Here is a 21,693-nt window from a genome sequence, read left to right as displayed (position 1 = left end):
AAGTCCCTACACCACTAAGTGTAATGAGGACATCCTAAGGGGACACATTAACACAATAATGAATGAACACCAATATAGAGCTATAGTGCAACAGACGGAAATGACAACTTCATGCTACCTGTCCATAACTGCAAAGGCCTTCAAATACAATATTTGGGGTATGATGTCTTTTCCAACAACTCAGGTATAAAGGTGTTTTAATCCCAAACTTACAAAGATTTTAAATAAGTATTTTCCTGAAAAATGACAGAACACTGGGTACTCTTCTTTAAAATATTGTCACACATAATGACTGCAGTCATCTGAAACAACAAGTTAAAGATGTACCTTTCTATGTAATTCAATTAGGAGTTTCCAGTTGAAATGTATAAACTAAGTCAAATTTATGTCTATTAATTTATGTTACTTGTCAACTACAGAAAAGTGTTCCCTGATTCTTTCACCGGAGTAAAGGACTTCACTAGGCAAAGATAGGTCATTATCTCCCCAAAATCCTAAAAAAATATTCTAGTTAGATATTAGAGAATAATTAATGTGTTTCCTATGATTCTATAAACACCATGTATAATGTATAGCGCTTACTTTCATTAAAAGCATATTCAAATCCTTCCAGCGTATCAGGGAAATCAAGAGGTGGTTCGTCCTTCCTCATGAGTTCATCCAAATCAATCCTAGACAGCAAATCTAGAAAAGAAGTAATGGGAACTGATGAAAAACTCACTCAGATTCATCATTCATAGAGAATACAAGTGAAGACTTCACTTTCAATTGCTTTAAAGTATTCCTTTAGTCTAGTAGATTAATTTTAGTTGTTGTTCTAACTAGTAGTGCTATTAAAATTTAAGTTCCAAAAATGCTGTACTTTGATCAACACAGTATCAACACAAGAACTTTCCAAATCATAATCCCCCATGTAAATCACAACTTGGATTCTCAAAATAATCTAAGTGGTTAACTTCCCCCCTTCAGAATAGCTATTTGTTTGTACCTCATTAACCTTAGTCTACAGTTTTCAAGTTTAGCAATGTGGCATTTCAAAGACCATTAAATTTTACATATAAATGAGCTATGGTTTGTGACTAGAACTCATTGTAAATGCAAAGCTGATATCATTATATATTAATCCATTTTATGAGATATATTAAAATGAGACATGTTGACTAGAAACGTCTGGTTGATACTAACATAGTTTATATTCTTCACAATAATGAATTTCACAGATCAAGAAAGGTGGCCATGCAGGTGTACTGGTGCACAACTTTAATACCAGCACTAGGGAGGCACTAGGGAGTTGGAAGCTAGCCTGACATGTGAGTTCCAAGCCAGGCACGACTACTCAGGGAAACTTTGCCTTAAAACAAACAAATAACAACAACAACAAAAAGGCCAAGAAGCTGCTTTCTTAAGTAAACAAAAATTTAAACTTTGTTTCTGGATTAACTTGATATTGATGGAAAAGTTGAAAGATGGTACAGAATGCCTGTCTCCCCTTAGCCCGATTTCCCCTAATGACAACAAGTTACATCACCACAGTTCATCTGTCCACCTGGAACACTGCACAAAAACTGTTCTAGTATTTTGTCAGAACTACCTTTGATTTGAACATATCTAATATTTTCTCTTAAAAGATCATTTCTGTCTGCTTCCTGTGGTGTCACAGTTTTGTGAAGGAACATCACAGAGATGACAACAGTTCTTACACAGATCAAGGAGAACATCAGCTGGATGAGGCCGTGTTTGGCAGGCTTCTCCACTACAGTGTCTGTTTTTGCCTTTACATGGCCTGTCTTTAGAAGTGACTGAGTCTCACCAACTTTCAGGTGAACGCAAAGGAGTCATGTTCTATCTCCTGAAGTAAAGATCACTGGTACACATCTCTGCTCACGCTTCTACACTGGTACACATCTCTGCTCACGCTTCTACACTGGCACACATCTCTGTTCATCCTTCTACACTGGCACACATCTCTGCTCATCCTTCTACACTGGCACACATCTCTGCTCATCCTTCTTCATGAAAGACCTCACTTTCTCCTTTTCACAACTACTCCAGCACAGTTCTCAAAGGATCCATGGATGGTTGATTATATACTCTAAGTAGCAATCTAACACTACAATATTCATTTTGGTTTTTTTTTTTTTAAAAAAAAAATATGCTCTTTTGGTTGTCTCCTATGCCCTTTTGATATGATTTCATCTTCTTACTTTCTTATTGTTACCAGGCAGACCATGTTTATTTTGTATTTTCCTTGCTCCAACCCCAAAATATTTTGCCAACAGAGTGTTTAATGGTATGTTGTTTCTGGGCACACTGCTTCAGAAGTTTGAGGCATCATAAGTTCAAGGCCAACCCAGGCTGCACAGTAATCAGTAAAAGTTGTGAAAACCCTGAGGGCGAGATAAACAACACAATGGTACAACACTTGCCCAGCATTCAAAAGACCCAAGAATCCACTGTAGGAAAAAAATAACAAAAACAACAATAAACTAAAAAATAAACCGCTCTGATCCTGGCAGGACCTGCCTGCAGGATCTTTGACCCCCATCGCCAGGCCTCTGTGGGAGGTGAGTCTGGGACCAGTTCGGGTTGAATCCTCCAAACACCCTTCCTTGGGAACTCCCTGGATTGGCTACAAATCTCGCTAAACTACCCAAGAGATACAAACACACCCAGAAAGATCCTGCCCTCCCCCAACCCTGTGCCATACCCTGCCTACTGTCCCACTGTTCTGGTTGAGCACTGGAACAGAGGGTGGATCCAACAATCCTGACACCTTCAGGGAACTTCCAGGGGCTTCTCCAAGCACACTAGACTCACCTACCCCCACTGGACCACATTTAATCCCTGCCTGGCTGATCTCTGATCCCCACCACCTGTCCTCTGATAGAGTTCCAGACCCCAGCCAGAGACCGGCTGCCTATCCCCTCAGGACCATTCTGAGTCCCTGCCTGCTGGATCTTTGACCCCCATCTCCGGGACTCTGCTGGAGCCTGATCTTTGACCTCCAACACCAGGGCCCTGTCTGAGGAGAGACTTCCTAGACAGCTTGGACCACCCAGAACTACAGACATCAAACTTCTGACCCACCTAAGCCCACAGGAGGAGTAGCATAAGACAGAGACCCCACCTGCACCCACTGAAAGAAGCAATGGGAAGAAGACAATACAAGAAAACACCTAACAATATAAAGACAAGCAAGACACCACCACAATCTAGGGACTCTACACCAACTAGACCTGAACACTCAAAAGCAGATGAAGTAGAAGAGAATGACTTTAAAAATGTCTTCATAAAAATGATAGAGACCTTCAAAGACAATGTGAGAAAATCCCTTAAAGAAATGGAAGGGGAAAAAAAATTTCTTAAGGAAAGCCAAGAAAAAACAATTAAACGGGTGAAGGAAAAGGTTCAAGACTTGATAACTGAAATAGAAACAATAAAGAAAACATAACTAAAGGAATGCTGGAAATAGAAAAATTGGGCAAACGGTCAAGGACTACAGACACAAGCATAACCAACAGAATACAAGAAATTGAAGAGAGAATCTCAGGCGCTGAAGATAAACTAGAGGAAATGGATTCTTCGACCAAAGAAAATCTTAAATCCAACAAATCCTTAACACAAAACATCCAGGAAATGTGGGACACCTTGAAAAGGCCAAACCTAAGAAAGATAGGCATAGAAGAAGGCGAAACAGCCCAGCTCAAAAGTGCAGAACATATTCCACAAAATCATTGAAGAAAACTTTCCAAATCTGAAGAAAAAACATGCCCATGAAATTACAAGAAGCATACCGAACACCAAATAGACTGGACCAGAGAAAAAAGACCACACATAATAATCAAAACACCTAACATACAAAATAAAAAAAAGGATATTAAGAACAGCAAAGGAAAAAGGCCAGGTAACATATGAAGGCAGACCTATCAAAATTACACCTAACTTCTCCATGGAGTCCACAGGTGCCAGCCCAGCAAAACTCTCAATCACTATAGACGGAGAAAACAAGATACTTAAGGACAAAGCCAGATTTTCATAATACGTATCTACAAATCTACCCATACAGAAAGTTCTGGATGGAAAACTCCAACGCAAGAAAGGTAACTACATTCACAAAGACAAAGGCAATAGATAATCCCACTTCGCCAGAACCTAACAGTATAGCAGGGCAAATATATTCACAATACCAACAACAACAACAAACCTAAAACAAACAAGCATTAACAATCAATGCTCCTTACTCTCCCTCAACATTAATGATCTTAACTCGCCTATAAAAAGACACAGGCTAACAGAATGGATACAAAGACAGAATCCATCCTTCTGCTGCATACAAGAAATACATCTAAGCATTAAAGACAAAGGGTAATGGGTTGGGTGAAGATCTTCCAATCAAATGGACCCAATAAGCAAGCAGGTGTGGCTATCCTAATATCTAACAAGTTAGACTTCAAGCCAAAATCAATCAAAAGAGATGAAGATGGTTATTTCATATTTCACACAAGAAATCCATCAGCATAAAGTCTCCATTCTGAACATCTATACCCCAAATACAAAGGTACCCACATTAGTAAAAGAAACGCAAAGTTAACATAAAACCTCACACACTTACATTGGGAGACTTCAACACCCTACTCTAACCACTAGACAGGATCACCAGTCAGAAACTTAACAAAGAAACAAAAGAACATGCAGAAGTTATGTCTCAATTGGGTTTAACAGACATCTATAGAACATTCCATCCAAACACAAAAGAATATACCTTCTTCTCTGCTCCACATGGAACCTTCTCTGAAATCGACCACATACTAGGCAATATGACAAACCTCAACAGATAAAAAAAAAAAAAAAAAAAAAAAAAAAAAAAAAAAATGGAATAGTCCCCTGTATGTTATCAGACCACCATGCTTTAAAGTCGGAATTCAACAACACAAACCTACAAACTCATGGAAATTGAACAATGCACAATTGCACCATACCTGGGTCAAAGAAGAAATAAATTAAGGACTTCCTACAATTCAATGAGAATGAGGACACAACATACCTGAACTTATGGGACACTTTGAAAGCAGTGTTTCGAAGGAAGTTCATTGCACTAAGTGCCCATATGAAGAAAACAGAGGATAGTCACAATAGAGAATTAACAGCACAACTGAAAGTCTTAGAACAAAAAGAAGCAAAGTCACCCCAGAGGAGTAGATGCCAGGAAATAATCAACTTGAGGGCTGAAATCAATAAAGTAGAAACCAGGAACACAATACAAAAAAATTAATGCAACAAAGAGTTTGTTTTTCAAGAAAATGAACAGAATAGACAAACCTTTATCCAAACTAACCAAAAAGCAGAGAGAGAACATGCAAATTAACAAAATCAGAAATGAAAAGGGGAACATAACAATGGACACTGAGGAAATCTAACAAGGCTCAGGGCATACTGTGAAAACCTGTACTCCAAAAAAATTAAAAATTCAAAGAAATGGACAGATTTCTGGATAACTATCACTTACCAAAATTAAATCAAGAACAGACAAACAACTTAAATAGAGCTATAGCCACTAATGAAATAGAAGCAGTCATCAAAAGCCTTCCAACCAAAAAAAGCCCAGTGCCAGATGGCTTCAGTGCAGAATTCTACCAGAAATTCAAGGAAAAGCAATACCAACACTCCTCAAATGGTTTCACCCAATAGAAAGAGAAGGTTCATTACCAAACTCTTTTTATGAGGTCACAATTACACTGGTACTCAAGCCACACAAAGACATAACTAAGAAAGAAAACTACAGACCAATATCCGTCATGAACATTGATGCAAAACTACTCAATGAAATACTGGCAAATCAAATCCAAGAATACATCAGAGAAATCATCCACCATGATCAAGTAGGCTTCATCCCTGGGTTGCAGGGATGGTTTAACATACGAAAATCTATCAACGTGATCCACCATATGAACAAACTGAAAAAGAAAAACCACATGGTCATCTCCCGAGATGCTAAAAAAACCTTCGACAAATTTCAACACCCTTTCATGATAAAGGTCTTGGAGAGATCAGGGATAATAGGAACATACCTAAACATAATAAGAGCAATATACAGCAAACCAACAGCCAACATCAAACTGAATGGAGAGAAGCTTCAGGCGATTCCTCTATAATCAGGAACAAGACAAGGCTGCCCTCTCCATATCTCTACATTATTGTACTTAAAATTCTAGCTAAAGCTATAAAACAAGATAAGGAGATCAAGGGGATACAAATTGGAAAGGAATAAGTCAAACTTTCACTATTTGCAGACGATATATAATGGTTTACATAAGCGACCCAAAATGCTCTACCAGGGATCTCCTACAGCTGATAAACACCTTCAGCAAACTAGCAGGATACAAGATAAACTCAAACAAATCAGTAGTCCTACTATATACAGATGACAAAGGGGCTGAAAAAGAAATCAAAGAAACATCACCCTTTTCAATAGCCACAAACAACATAAAATATCTTGGGGTAACGCTTACTAAACAAGTTAAAGACCAATAGAATAAGAATTTTGTGTCTTTAAAGAAAGAAATTAAAGACGATAACAGAAAATGGAAAGATCTCCCATGCTCTTGGATAGGTAGAACACAGTAAAAATGGGAATCTTACCAAAAGCAATCTACAGATTCAATATAATCCCCATTAAAATCCCAGCACAATTCTTCACTGACCTTGAAAGGATAATAATCAACTTTATATGGAAAAACAAAAGACCCAGGATAGCCAAAACAATCCTGTACAATAAAGGAACTTCAGAAGGCATCGCCATCCCCTACTTTAAACTCTACTACAGAGCTATAGTCCTGAAAACAGCCTGGTATTGGCATAAAAATAGACAAGTAGACCATTTGAACTGAATTGAAAATCCAGACATTAACTCACACACCTATGAACACCTGATTTTTGACGAAACAGCTAAACGTATACAAGGGGAGGAGGAAAGCATCTTCAACAAATGGTGCTGGAACAACCGGATGATAGCGTGTAGAGGACTGCAGATAGACCCATATCTATCTCCATGTACAAAACAAGTCCAAATGTATCAAAGACCTCAACATCAATCCAGCCATAGTGAACCTCTTAGAAGAGAAAGTGAGATATACCCTTCAACAAATTGGTGCAGGACACTGCTTCGTGAACCTAACTCCAGTAGCACAGACACACTGAGATAGACAATAAATGGGACCTCCTCAAACTTAGAAGCTTCTGTAAGGCAAAGGACACATTTAACAAAACCAAATGGCAGCCCACAGACTGGGAAAAGATCTTCACTAATCCTACATCTGATGGAGGGCTGATCTCCAAAATATACAAAGAACTCAAGAAACTAGTTAACAAAATAACAAATAACCCTATTAAAAATGGGGTACAGAACTGAATAGAGAACTCTCAATAGAGGAAATCAAAAAGACTGAAAGACACTTAAGAAAGTGATCGACATTTTTGCTATCAGAGAAATGCAAATCAAAACAATTTTGAGATACCATCTTACTCCTGCCAGAATGGCTAAAATTAGAAATACCAATGATGACTCATGCTAGAGAGGATGTGGAGAAAGGGGAACACTCCTCCACTGCTGGTGGGAGTGCAAACTCATACAGCCATTTTGGAGATCAGTATGGCGGTTCCTCAGGAAAATGGGAATCAGTCTATCACAGGACCCGGCAAACACTCTCTTAGGCATATACCCAAATGATCCACATCCATGCAACAAAGACATGTGTTCAACTAAGTTTGTAGCAGCATTATTTGTAATAGCAAGAACCTGGAAGCAACCTAGATGCCCCTCAACTGAAGAATGGATAAAGAAGATGTGGCAAATTTACACAATGGAATAATACACTGCGGGGAAAAAAAAACAATGGAATCTTGAAATTCGCAGGCAAGTGGATGGAACTTGAAGACATCATCCTGAATGAGGTAACCAAGTCATAAAAAGAGGAACATGGTATGTTCTCACTCATATATGGATTTTAGACATAGAGCAAAGGATCACCAGTCTATAATTCACACCACCAGAGAAACTAGGATACAAGGAAGATTCTAAGAGATTCATATAAGGTCCCTCACAGAAGGGGAAAGGGACCAGAACTCCTGAGCATATAAGGGGGGGCAGTGAGTGGAGAGGGAACTAGGAGAATGAGAAGGGGAGAAAAGGAAAGTACCAAGTGGGACTGGAAGATTTAGTCAGGGGAGGAATAGATAGATGATGGGAGAAAGAGAGAGGGGGAGAGACAGAGAGAGAGAAAGAGAGAGACCATAAAAGAAGAAGCCATTATAGGTTTGAAGAGAAAACTGAACCTAGAGAAATGTCCAGAGACCTACAAGACTGACCCCAGCTAACAATTTGAGCAACAGTGGAAAGGCTACCATAAATGCCCTTCTCTGATAATGAGATTGATGACTAACTTATCCACCATCATAGAGCCCTCATCTAGTAGCTGATGGAAACAAAAGCAGATACCCACAGCTAAACACTGAGCCAAACTGGAATCCAGATGCATAGAGGGAGGACAAGACCAAGCTGCAGAAATACATAGAGACAGCTGGCCTGAACAAGGAGGAGCTAATGGGCCCCCAGACTGATAGCTGGGAATCCAGCATGGGACTGACTCAGACCCCCTGAACATGGGTCTCAGCTACAAGGCCTGAGCAGTCTAAGGGACCTCGGACAGTGGAATCAGGATGGTTCACGAAAGGACTTTGGGAGGGATACTCCCTTAACCTAGAGACGGGAGAGAAGGCCTAGTCCCTACTCCAAATAACTTGACAGTTTAGATGACCCCTCCTGGAAGGCATTACCCTAAATGTGGAGTGGAGGGGATGGGAGGGGAGGGTGGGCAGAGGACATGAGAGGGTGGAAGACAGGGTAAGAGGGAGGGCGGGAGGGAAAGAGGGAGGGAGGTGGCAAGGAGGAAGCGAGGGAGGGATGGAGGGAGAGGGAACTGGTATTGATATGTAAAATAAAAAATAAAGAAAAAAGAAAAATAAAGAAAAAGTAAAATGCAAAAAAAATAATCCCCTCCAATATAATAACTTCTAACAATGTATGACTATTGATAAATTTTACAAATGTGCAAAAGCAAAGTCAGATGTTAATAATATGGACAATTGTGTGCCTAAGAGATGTTATATATGGCAACTCTATTATCTGTTTACTAGAATTAAATTTTTTGTGTCAATTTATTATGCCCAGCTGTTTGGTCAAAAACTATTCTAGACATTACCATAAAGGTATTTTTTTTTTTTCTTTTGATGTTTCATTACTGGGTTTCTCTGTGTAACAGCCCTGGCTGTCCTAGAACTCCATCTGCAGACCTCTGCCTCTGCCTGGATTAAAGTGATGGGGTTAAAAACATGTGCCACTGCCACCTGACTAGTTGTATCATTTTGATCCAGAAACTTGGGGTCAATTGCACAAGCTAACTATATCCAATAAACTGAAGGCTTTCTTGTGAACTCAGACTCATGAGTCTATTACAGCTTTTACCTGACTCTCAAACTACCATAGTGCCCACACACTCTCTCATTCTATTTCCCTCTCCCTATATGTCATTTCCTCTCCATCTCATGCTCATTTGCCCTCCATGTAATATGCATGTACATATGCACATACATGTACACATACACACTGAATCATCACTATATATATCACCTCAAAGACAGACCCCCCCATATATACCATAAACAATACCACATAGATTTGTTTATGTACATTGTAATGTTCACACAACTATGACACTGCCTAACAACATGTTTCCGGGTCTTAAATGATACAAAACTCTGTGGTATAAAATTCTTATTTTGCTTCTCTGGAAAACCGTCCTCAATTTTTACAATTTTTAACACTTTTAATAGAAAAAGGGACTAGTCAAGTGAAATCAGGAAAAAAGTTCAAGCAGAGGGAAGGACAGACACCTCAAACTAGCACAATACCACTAAACAATGTACACAGTGAATGAAGAAAGACTGTACAAACAGCTCAAACCAGTACAAACATCTCAACATACAGTTATAAAGAAGTGGCCTAAGCACCCCAAATAAAAAAGCAATTTCACAAAAAACAATCCAGAGTTATTTTTTGATAGCTACACATAATGACAGATAAAGTTAAAAGTAAAGGACTAGAAGCACTGACATGCAAACACCAATCAAACTTTAATCGGCAGCTGTCATATTATTAGAAGGTACACTTCAAGGAGATAAAACAGCAAATACATAGGAAAACTAGGGACATGCATGTCATAATGTGGAAGCGTAGATTCTCCAGAAAAGTGTAACAATCTAAAATGTATCTGAACCATGGGCAAATGCTGAAGAAGACCAGAAATAACTAAAACAACTAGAAAACAATCCATTATTAAAGCTGGAGGTCTCAACACCTTTTCATATTAATGAATGGAGCAAAAACACAGAAAACAGATAAAGGCATAAAATACTTTAAATATCAATTCAACCTAATTTACATTTACATAACCCACGAAATTTAACATCTTTTTATGCTTCAAGTACTTATTATTTATTTTGATTAAATTTAAAATTACAATATAATTACATCCCTTGCAACTTTTCCTATCCTCCCTCCAACCACTCCTATGACCCCCTTCCTCTAAGCTTTTCCATCTCACACTCTCACTCCCCCTTGCATTCTTATTGAAAATGTATGTGTGTGTGTATGTATGTATGTATGTATGTATGTATGTATGTATGTATATATCCTGCTGAGCCACTTAGAATGGCTTGTGTGTACAGGATTTCATGGCTAACCATTTTGTATTGGATAACCAACTAAGGGCTCATCTTGGGAAATGTTAATTCTCCTCTCTCAACAGTCACTGAAAACTTAGCCAACTACTTGGGGTAGTGGAGTCATGGATCCTAGAAGAGAACCTACTACCATGGCCTTATGAGAGCAGCATAATTCTCAACTGCATTCTAACCCTCATACCCACAAAGAGATGCAGCTGTTACCCCTCCTCCAAGAAGCAGATCCTTACAGAATCCCACAATAGGCTGTAATCAAAGATCAGCGCATTATGTGGAGCCCAGCATCAATGTATAGAACAACACACCCCTGTACCTGAGGGGCAGAGAACAATGCTCTCAAGAAGTTCTCTCCTGCCACCTTGTGGGATCCAGATAAACAGGCCTGCCCATGAGCAGCTCTACTCACTGACCCATTCATTCCATAAGCCACCCCTGTAGACTATATCAGCAATTGACTAAATTGCCTGTGAAGGAATTTTTATTTAAAGTTTTTTTTTTTTCATTTTATATGCCAACCACATTCCCCCCTCAATCCTCCTACTCTTCCTCTTCCACCTATCTAGGGCCCCATCCACTCCTCAGAAAGGGTAAGGTTTCCCATGGGGAGTCAACAAAGTTTAGCATATCAAGTTGAGCAAAGTATCCCTCCACATGGAATGGGCTCCAAGATGCCAGGGCATGAACTAATGATGCATTCTGGTCCCACTGCCAGTGGCTCCACGGACTGCCCAAGCCACAGAACTGTCACCCACATTCAGAGGCCTAGTTCAGTGCTATGCAGGTTCCCTAGCTGATGGTCAAGAGTCAGTGAGCTCCCACTACCTCCTGTCAGCTGTCTCTGTGGGTCTCCCCATCATGATCTTGATCCCATTTAATCCCTCTTCCCTCTCTTCAACTGGACTCCAAGAGCTCTGTCCAGTGCTTAGCTATGGATCTCTACTTCTGCTTCTATCAGCTACTGGAAGGAGGCTCTATGATGGCATTTTAAGGCAGCCATCAAAATCTGACTACAGGGGAAGGGCAGTTAAGGTAGCCTCTCCACTATTGCTTAGAGTCATAGCTGGGGTTATCCTTGTGGATTCCTGAGAATTTCCCTATCACCAAGTTTCTCCCTAACCCCATAATGGCTCCCACTATCAAAATATCTCTTTCATTACTCTCTCCTCCATCCCACACCCAATTCAACCATCCTGTTGGTCTCATCCCCTCCCCTTTACCCCCCCCCATCCCCTCATCCTCACCCTCCCAATTTACTCAGGAGATCTTATCTATTTCCCCTTCCCAGGGGCATTCACGCATGTTTCTCTTAGGTTCCTCTGTTACATACCTTCTCAGAGGTTGTGGATCATCCTGGCTTTCCTTTTCTATACATATAATATCCACTTATGAGTGAGTATATACCAACTTTCTCTTTTTGGGTCTGGGTTACCTCATTCAGGGTGGTTTTCTTGTTTGTTTGTTTGTTTACTAGTTCTATCCATCCATTTGCCTGCAAATTTCAAGATGTCATTTTTTTTTAATCACTGAGTAATACTCCACTGTTTAAATGTAGCACATTCTTTTTATCCATTCTTCAGATGAAGTGCATCTAGGTTGTTTTCAGGTACTGACTATTACAAATAATGCTGCTATGAATATAGTGGAGTAAGTGTCCTTGTGATATGAGTGTGCATCCTTTGGGTATATGCCCAAGAGTGGGATTGCTGGGTCTTGAGGTAGATTGATCCCAATTTTCTGAGAAACTGTCATACTGATTTCTAAAGGGGCTGTACAAGTTTGTACACCCACCAGCAATGGAGGAGTGTTCACCTTACTCACAAGGAGTGATTTTTTTTTTAAGCAGATAGCAAGCAAAACTAAAAGAACAAATACCAAGCAGCATATAGAAAGCATTAGATAGCAAGACATTGTCAAATCACATGTACAGCACCCAGCAGAAAGCCACTAGGGAAGAGGCAGTCTCTCTATTGCTGAGATTCCGGCTCCTCAATCCCTCTGCAGTTGTGTTTATGGGATAAGACAAAACAATAGCAACCTTGGTTGGAAATGTTTTAACTTCTAGCGGTTCTAAAGGTAGTATTGTTTTTAACACCTGTTAAGCAGTGTGCTGTTTTCCTTTACAGAGTTAGGGGTCAGCCTGCCCTGAGACAGGAAGTTTTGGAAGCCTCTTGAAAAAAAACAGGCTGGAGTTTGGAACAATAAAAAACTTTTTACTCCCAGAATCTATTTTCAACAAACCTAAACAACATATGATAGCTATTAACATGATACATATTACAGCTAGCTGGAGAAATGACTAAAGTTCAAACTTGTGACGTTTCTATGAATGCATATTGCTTCCTAAAGCTAAAGAATTCAGAGTTCAGTAAGTCAGGTATTAATATGTCTTCCCAAGTAAGTCTTGACATAAATTCCCTGTGGTGGCTAGAATGAGAATGTCCCCATAGGTTTGCATATTTGAACACTTGTTCCAAACTGGTGGAAGTATTTAGGAGGGATTAGAAGGTGGTCTTGTTGGAAGAGGTGTGTTACTGGAAGTGGTCTTTGGGGTTTCAAAGGTCAACACCCATCCCAAGTAGCTCTTTCTACTTTGTGCGTTGGAGCCAGGTGTCAGCTCTCAGCTACATCTGGTGTCATCCTTGCCTACCTGTTACCATACACCCTACCATGATGGCTATGGACTCTAACCCTATCAAACCAAATTAAAATTTTCCCCCATAAGCTGCATTGGTCATGATATTTTGTCACAGCAATATAAAAGTAAATATGTGTGAAATGGTAAACACTGAAAACATTCATACAAATAACATGTTATGAACTGAACATGCTATAGTTAGTTAGATATAACAGTTAAAAAAAGGGGGGGCCATAAATCTGAAGAACAACAGCAGATAGAAGTATATGTCAGGGTTTTGAAGGAAGGGAGTAATGTAAATAAATTATAATTATATAATTATAATCTCAAAATTTTTTCAGAGCTTTCAAAAACAAAATGTGGGTAATTAAGACATAAATTGGTATCAAGAAGTGGACTATTACTGTGACTATGCTGGGTTTATTTTTGGTGACTGTGGAAGCCTTTGGGACTTTGAACTAGGAAAATGGTTGAACATCTTACACTGTGATTAAGGGGCCATTCTAGCAGGACTTTGGAATACAGTAGTGCTGAGAGCAATGTGGTGTGGGTTACGGATGCCCAACTCAAGAGGTGCCACAGGGGAACAGTACTGGCAACTGGGTTAGACTTAGACATATTCTTGTGATAGTTTGGCAAAAAAAAAAAAAAAAAAAAAAAAAAGCTGCTTTTTGTCCTTGTCCTACAATCTACCTGTGGACTGATTCTGTTAGCAGAGAAGATTTTCAAACAGTCTGTAGTAGTTTGAATGAATGAAAATGTCCCCACAGGTGTAAGGTGTAGGGTTTTTCTGCCCGCCGCCTGGTCTTGTCCCGCCGCCGTGCCAACCCCAAATAACACATTAAGACTCTGTATTTGATATAATTCTGTTGGCCAGGTACTTGTTTCTTATCGGCTAGCTCTGTCTTAATTATTAACCCATTTTTATGTATTTCCACGTGGTCTTACCAGCGAGAGGCGGCTGGCAGTTCAATTCTCTCCAGACTCTCCATCTTGACTCCTTACTCACTACTTCCTATTTCCTCCTTGTCTCCTAGTCCCTCCTATCTTCCCTTCCTATTGGCCAACAGTGCTGTATTCATTAACCAGTATGAGAAACATATATACATGATGGCATCTCCCATCACACAGGCTCATAGGAAATGGTATTATTTGAAAGGATTAGGATGTTGAAGTAGGTATGGCCTTATTTGAGGAAGTATGTCACTAGGGGTGGTGGGCTTTGAGGCTTCAAAAGCTCAAGCTAGGGTCAATGGCTCTCTCTCTTTCTGCTGTTTGCCAATCAAGATGTAGAACTCTTGGCTCCTTCTCTGGTACCATGTCTGTCTGTGTGCCGCCATGCTTCCCACTATGACAATAATGGACTAAACCTCTGAACCTCTAATCTACCTCCAATTAAATGCTTTCCTTTATAAGAGTTGCTGTGGTCATACTATCTCTTCATAGTAATAGTAACCCTAACTAAGACACGGTCTAATAAGAGTCTGTTGTATAGTTATCAGTAATTGATCTTATCAGGTCTACAATGAAAAAGAGCAACAGGACAAGAAGAAATATAAAATGCAGTTTAAAGAGTGAAAGAGCTCCAGGAAATTTAATGTTGGAACCTAGGCCTGTGCTGATGTAAGAAAGGAGGATGCTAAATGGAGTGATGGGGATGGTGCCCTAGGGCACCCACCTAATCCCGCAATTTATGAAAGGAAAAGGCCTAAGTGATTTTCTACTTCTCAACAGCAACTACAATCATAATGGCAAGTGGTAGGATAAAGGTCCTTTGGCTCAGCCAGTTCTCCAATGGAATAGGAGAAAAAGTATGTACAAGGAAAAGTTTATCAAGTGTGATTCAAGGAGAGGGCCAGGCTTGAAGCCAAACTTCCCAACACTGACCATGTGGTTTAGTATTATGAGGGAGACAAGCATAAAGGGTTGTGGAATATTCCCCTTTGGTTAAGGAACTGAGGCTAGGCTTATGGCAGGGGAGTCCTTGTTTGTAGGCTCTGAAAGGTCATAGTGTGAAGCTGTCAAAATTGAGCCTGGATGATGTTGAAGATCCCTGGTTGTTGGAGGTATGGAAGCTGGGGATATGTACCTGGGAGATCCTTATACAAGGTGTGGGACTAGTCCAAGAAAAAGAAGTCAGTAAAGCTAAAAGGACACAGCCATCTAGGCCTCTTGATATAAGACATGAAGTTACAGGAGTTGGAGTCTGCCTGCTGAGTTTTGATCTTGTTTTGGTCCAGCATTTTCTCACTGTTTCTATTCCTCTGTTGGGAATGGTAATCTATATTCTATGCTATAGTATATTGGAAATAGGAAATTTGCTTTTTTATTTTATATAAGGTTATAATTAAGAGACTACCTTAATTGTAACCTCATAAAAGAAGAGACTTTGGACTTTTAAACTGCATTAACCCTGAAGGACTATGGGAACTTTTAAAGTTGAACTAAATTACATTTTGCATTATAATATTGCTATAGGCCTATGGGGATGCAATAGTAGAATGGAGTGGTTTGAATGAGAATGGCCCTCATGCTTGAATATTTGGTCCCCAATTGATGGAACTATCTGGGAACAACAATGGCCTTGTTGGAGGAGGTCAGTGACCTACGGGTAAGCTTGGAGGTTCCAAAACCAACACCAGTCCCAGTTAATCTGACCTGCTTCCTTCAGATAAGGGTCTATCTAAGCTCCCATGCTCCAGCACGCGCCCCCTGCCTGCCCCCTGCCCCCTGCTGTCCACTGCCTGCCCCCTGCTCCCTGCTGCCCACTGCCTGCCCCCTGCTGTCCACTGCCTGCCCCCTGCTGCCCACTGCCTGCCCCCTGCTGTCCACTGCCTGCCCCCTGCTGTCCACTGCCTGCCCCCTGCTGCCCACTGCCTGCCCACTGCCTGCCCCTGCTGCCCACTGCCTGTCCCCTACCCCCTGCTGCCCACTGCCTGCCCCCTGCTGCCCACTGCCTACCCCCTGCTCCCTGCTGTCCACTGCCCAATCCCTGCAATGATGATCATGTACTCAAACCCTCTGGAACCATGTTTCCTAAATTAAATGTTTTCTTGTATAAGTTGTCTTGGTTACAGTATCTTCACAGTAATAGAAAAGTAATTAAGACATCACATAAGCATTTGAAGAGCTGTGAAACAAAATTAAATAATCCCAGAAACATGAAAAAAAAAAGAAGAAAAAGAAAATTTGGTTAAAACCTAAGGCTTGCAAAAACAGATCATAGCTTTATAAATACAATGATAAGCCACTAAGTAGAGCATCAGGAAAAAGAAAAAAAGACTAGTATTTCCAGGGGACATATGCTAGGAATATTATGCCAATAAATTCAACTGTGGTAAAAATGAGAATTTTCCTTATTAAACAAAACTATCTGACAAAACCAACCAAAAATTATCACATAGTTCTATATCTACTCAATAAATATATTAAAACTTCAAAACACTCCACAAAAAACAAATTAGATCAAAACACCTGACAGTTTAAAAAAAAAATAGAAGAAATCATACTATTTCCACAAAAAAATCAGACAGAAAACACCTCCCAGTCCATTTTAAGAAGTCAATATTAACACATCAAAAGCAGTGCCAACCTTATGAAGAAAGTTATACAAATCATCAATAAATTCAGAACAGAATCTGCAGTGTGTGAAAGGATAATAAGACAGGCCCAGACAGAGCTTATCACGGGAATGCAAGGCTGGCTTAACGTCTGAATATCATTCAGTATAATTCCTGAAGCCTGAGCTTCAGATTTTATGTCAACTCCAGAATGTTTCTTATCTACTCCAGACTGGTAACTACCTAGGGTTTTCTATTCATGAAGAATACCAACAGCTAACAGGTCAGATCACATAGACATAGCTCCATGAAGAATACCAACAGCTAGAAAGTCAGATCACATAGACACAGCTCCATAAAGAATACCAACAGCTAGAAAGACAAATCACATAGACACAGGTCCATGAAGAATACCAACAGCTAGAAAGACAGATCACATGGACACAGGTCCATGAGGAATAACAACAGCTAGAAAGACAGATCACATAGACACAGCTCCATGAAGAATACCAACAGCCAGCAGGTTAGAGCACATGAACACAGGGCAAGATGCTACAATAGTTAGGTTTCCAATACTATTACAAAATATCTGAAATAACTTAAAGGAGGAAAATGTTATTTTAGATTATAGTTTGAATGTTTCAGTTGACAGTGTTGACAGTTGACTGTTGACCAGGGTACACTACAGCAAAAGCATAAAACAGAAGCTGCTTCCTCATGGTTGGCAGGAAGCAAAGAGGAGACTTGAGTCTTACCATCTTCTTCTGGAAACACGGCACAACGACTAAAATCTTCCTGTAGGTCTGCCTCTTATTAATTTTTCCATATTCTAACAGTGTAATGTGGGAAACCAAGCCTTTGATGCATGGGCTTGGGAGAACACTGCAAACCTAAACTAACAAAATCTGCATGACTCGGGTCCATAATATGCAGCTTCTCATGTACAAAGCTTACTGGACAACCCATAGGGGTGGGGAGTGGGGAGCGCTTCTCTGGAGAAGACCATTTCTCCCACTCCTGGCATTCTCCAGTTGAAATAGTTCTTGTCTAGGGTTGAGGCCCCAGGAGCTTCTCTCCTTCCAAGTCATTACATCTCTTGATGTCCTTCATTTTGGGTCTTGTTTAGGAAGCTGTTTTGCTGATCTTCCTTGATGCAGCCTCTCTTACAGAAAACTCCCTGTGGCTTGTACAGTCTTTTTGCCTCTGCTTCTGCAATGACCCCTGAGTCTTAGGTGCAAGAATGTGTACTGGACATATCAGTGGGAGAGATCAGCCTAGTGTCACATACACACAGATAACGTGACAGACTGAACAGACTGTGTTTACATATTTAGGAGAGAGAGAGACAGAGACAGAGACAGAGAGATAGAGAGACAGAGAGACAGAGAGAGTGAGTCTGTGTGTGTCATGAATTTGACCAAGCACAGGAGGTATACCTGGAAGCAGTTCGGGGAAAAAAATGAAAAGGGGAAAAACCAATGTAATTATGTTAGAATTTTAAAAAATAAAGAATTGTTATAAATGATAGATAGATATAAATAGATACAAACATACATACATACATACATACATACATAATACATACACAGACGGATACATAGATGGATAAAAGTCTACTGGAAGACAAAAATTTCTAGATCAAAGCCTTCATCAATAAGACTGGGAAAAGCAGGGGGTAAATTTACTGAATTATAATCAGGGCTAAAAGATGGATTGGCTAACTGCATTGGGTTTTAGTGCTTTCTATTTTTTAAAAATTGCAGAAAAACAGGTCTGAGGAGATGGTTCCCTTGTTAAAGCACTTATTGCAGCAGCAGGAGGGCCCAAGTTCAGTTTTCCATCACCAACATTAAGAACTAGGTACACAGACATGTATGTGTCTGTGACTATAGCACTGGGTGACAGAGACATCAGCTCAGTTTTATTTGCCACCAGTCCAATTAAATCAAAAGTTCCAAGTTCAGCAAAGAACCTTGTCTCAAAAAACATAAGATGTAGAGTAATTTCAGAAAATACTCAACACCAGCCTTTGGCCTCCATACCTACATGAATATACATATGTACTACATACACAAAAGCACATGGCTTAAAGTGAGGCTGTGAAGATAATCATGCTGAGATGACTGATTATGACTTGAACAAGCTGAGACCCTGAAGAGCAAGCACCATTGGAAATGAGCCTCCAGAGCATTCTTGGATCCATTTCTTTTCCCAGTTCTCCCACTCTGATAATTCTATAGATGGCTCCTATGTAGTAGACGGCATACCATATCTATAATTGTTACAGCCTACTACTTATCTACTGTCCTGGGCTGGCACACCATCAGTGCATGTAACATTTGTGGAACATCACAATCTCTATTTCCTACATTGTGCAGGTACTTCCTGACATTGTTCTTATACATCTTTTTGATGATACTCTTTTATATTAAAGCATGTGGGTTTCCTACACTGAGCCATTTTGATATTTCTCAAACCTTCTTTGCATAACCTTCATGTTCCAAACGCAGGCAATATGGAGGCTAGCCTGCCTGGACTACTGCTCCCTGTGTCACTGTCCATGGTAATGACCTGTATTATACATGTTCTATGTATTATATAAATTGAAAACCATTCAGGAAACACCAAGAATCATGCCTAAAACTTATAAACTATACTGAAACCCAAAAGACCACAGAGATGAGTCACGTGACATTGTAAGTAGACACTTGAAACAATTGAATTCATCACAGTGGTTAACAGTAGAAACAAATTTCTGTAGTAGTACAATAGTTAATTTTATGACATGATTTAACATTTTATGTCTGTATTTGTTTACAGTTTTCTTCACACAAACTTGTACATGTACACCCTGTATTATGTGCATAAGTTTAATATTTTATAACATATTTGGATATATTTTGTGGAAATAATAAAACAGACTATTACTTCAAAATATATTCTATGTAATTATAATATACCAAACTTTTTTTAAAAAAATGTTTCTATCATATAAAGAATCCTGAAAAGATTTTTCAAACTGTCTTAAATAACAAAACAAAGGCCATAAACCTGACACATAAATTGGGCTATGAGGTTCAAAACCATGTTGTCCTAAGGTCAACTGTATCAACAGTATGAAGCCATCATTACTCTTCACAATTCTACATACAATAAGCATTATTATTCCTATTGTTAGGAGAAAGATAAGAGTAGTTGAAAAGCCAGGCATTGGTGGAGCACACTTTTTAATCCCAAAACTTGGAAGGCAGAGGCAGATGAATCTATGTAAGTTTGATGCCAGCCTGGTCTACAGAAGCAAGTTCCAGGAAAGGCTCCAAAGATGCATAGAGAAACCCTGTCTCAGAAAAAAATAAATAAATAAAAAATAAAAATAAAAATAAAAAAACAAAAAACAGTAGTTGAGAAATTTACATTGGGCAAAAGGGGAAATCTGAATTAAAATTCAGATAGGTCTATTTCTATTCCTGTAACATCATGATACTGCCTTCAAAATTCCCCTCAGTCAACCCATGCTCATATACTGCCTATGAGCTACAACTTTGGTAATCAAATTTTCACATTAAGAAAGATGGGGACACAATCTATTTAGATGGAGCCAGCGTAACCATCTAGGGAAGATCGTCTAGTCTCTGTCACTAGCTGCTCCTCTTCTGTGTGATTCTGTGTGCTCCTCTTCTGCCCAGAGTAAATAAGACCTCTCTTTTGTAGGCCCACTGTTAGTCTAGGTGATTTCAATGAGGACTACAACATTAAATACTATTTCTACATGAATGATTTTCTCTGTATGTCAGCAAACGACGTTATCTCTTAACACTAGTGTAGTAATTGTATATTCACCCCTTGTTACAAACCTAACTCAAGCTATCAACCACTTTCTGGCTGTGAGAAGACTGTGAAACTCAAAACCAACAATCACCTTGGTCACTTTGTTTTCAGCAGGTAAGCGCTAGTTCCACTATTCCTTTGAACAGCACCTCTAAAGGAAAGATCAAGATGATATACAGTGAACTTGAAAACATGCTGCTTTGTTCCACATCTGCCCGAGAATGACTTTGAAAAAGAGAGGCCAAGATAGCTGCTGCACACATTGCTATGACCATATACATGGCAGAAACCTCAGGAAGGAAGGTATGCTTCAGCTCACAGTCTTAGGAAATGTCAGCCCATCACAGTGGGGAAGGCACAGAGGAATGCTCAGTCCACAATGACAGTGGGCTAGCCACAGAGCAGCAGAGCAGAGAACTAAGAGAGTATGTCATAACCAGAAACAGGAACTGCCCTTAAGACCATCCTTAGTGATCTGCTTCCACAGAAAAGCCTGCCTCCTAAAGCTCCAGAGTCTTCAGAACAGCAACACAGGCTGTGGATGACATTTCAAATTTTAAGTATAACAACACAAGTACAAATTATTGATGCATTTTAATTACCCAGTTAAAATCTGGGTACTAATTTCCTCTAGAGATAAAATTATATTAGATAGCAGAAAAGAAACACAAAACATCTAGAAATCATAATTCCCTTGCATGAAGACAAATTCCTTCTGAGGTATTAATATAGAAGGGCTTGCACAAAATATCCCCAGTCCAAGTTAACATAATGGCAGAAGACAGGAAGGCCAGAATATGTGACAGTCAATTTGGCAAAATGTGGTAAAGACACTAATCTTGATTGAAAGGGTTTGAAAGGGTTTTTTTTTTT

The 21,693-nt window shown here is 39.6% G+C and overlaps 1 protein-coding gene across 3 annotated transcripts in view; it reads right to left on the bottom strand.

Moving 5' to 3' along the window:
• Fam172a (family with sequence similarity 172 member A) overlaps positions 1 to 21,693 on the bottom strand; it is a 377,012-nt gene that overhangs the window by 329,919 nt on the left and 25,400 nt on the right. For all 3 annotated transcript variants that reach the window (XM_051182789.1, XM_051182788.1, XM_051182790.1), the window contains exon 2: positions 583 to 684. In XM_051182789.1, the coding sequence (XP_051038746.1) occupies positions 583 to 652 (70 nt within the window). In that variant the 5' untranslated portion in view covers positions 653 to 684. The remainder of the gene's footprint in view (positions 1 to 582; positions 685 to 21,693) is intronic.

This window comes from Phodopus roborovskii, unplaced genomic scaffold (genome assembly GCF_943737965.1).
Source record: "Phodopus roborovskii unplaced genomic scaffold, PHOROB, whole genome shotgun sequence".
Lineage (NCBI taxonomy): Eukaryota > Metazoa > Chordata > Mammalia > Rodentia > Cricetidae > Phodopus > Phodopus roborovskii.
The sequence above is the reverse complement of the archived record's forward strand: the minus strand, read 5'-3'. Positions and strand labels throughout refer to the sequence as shown.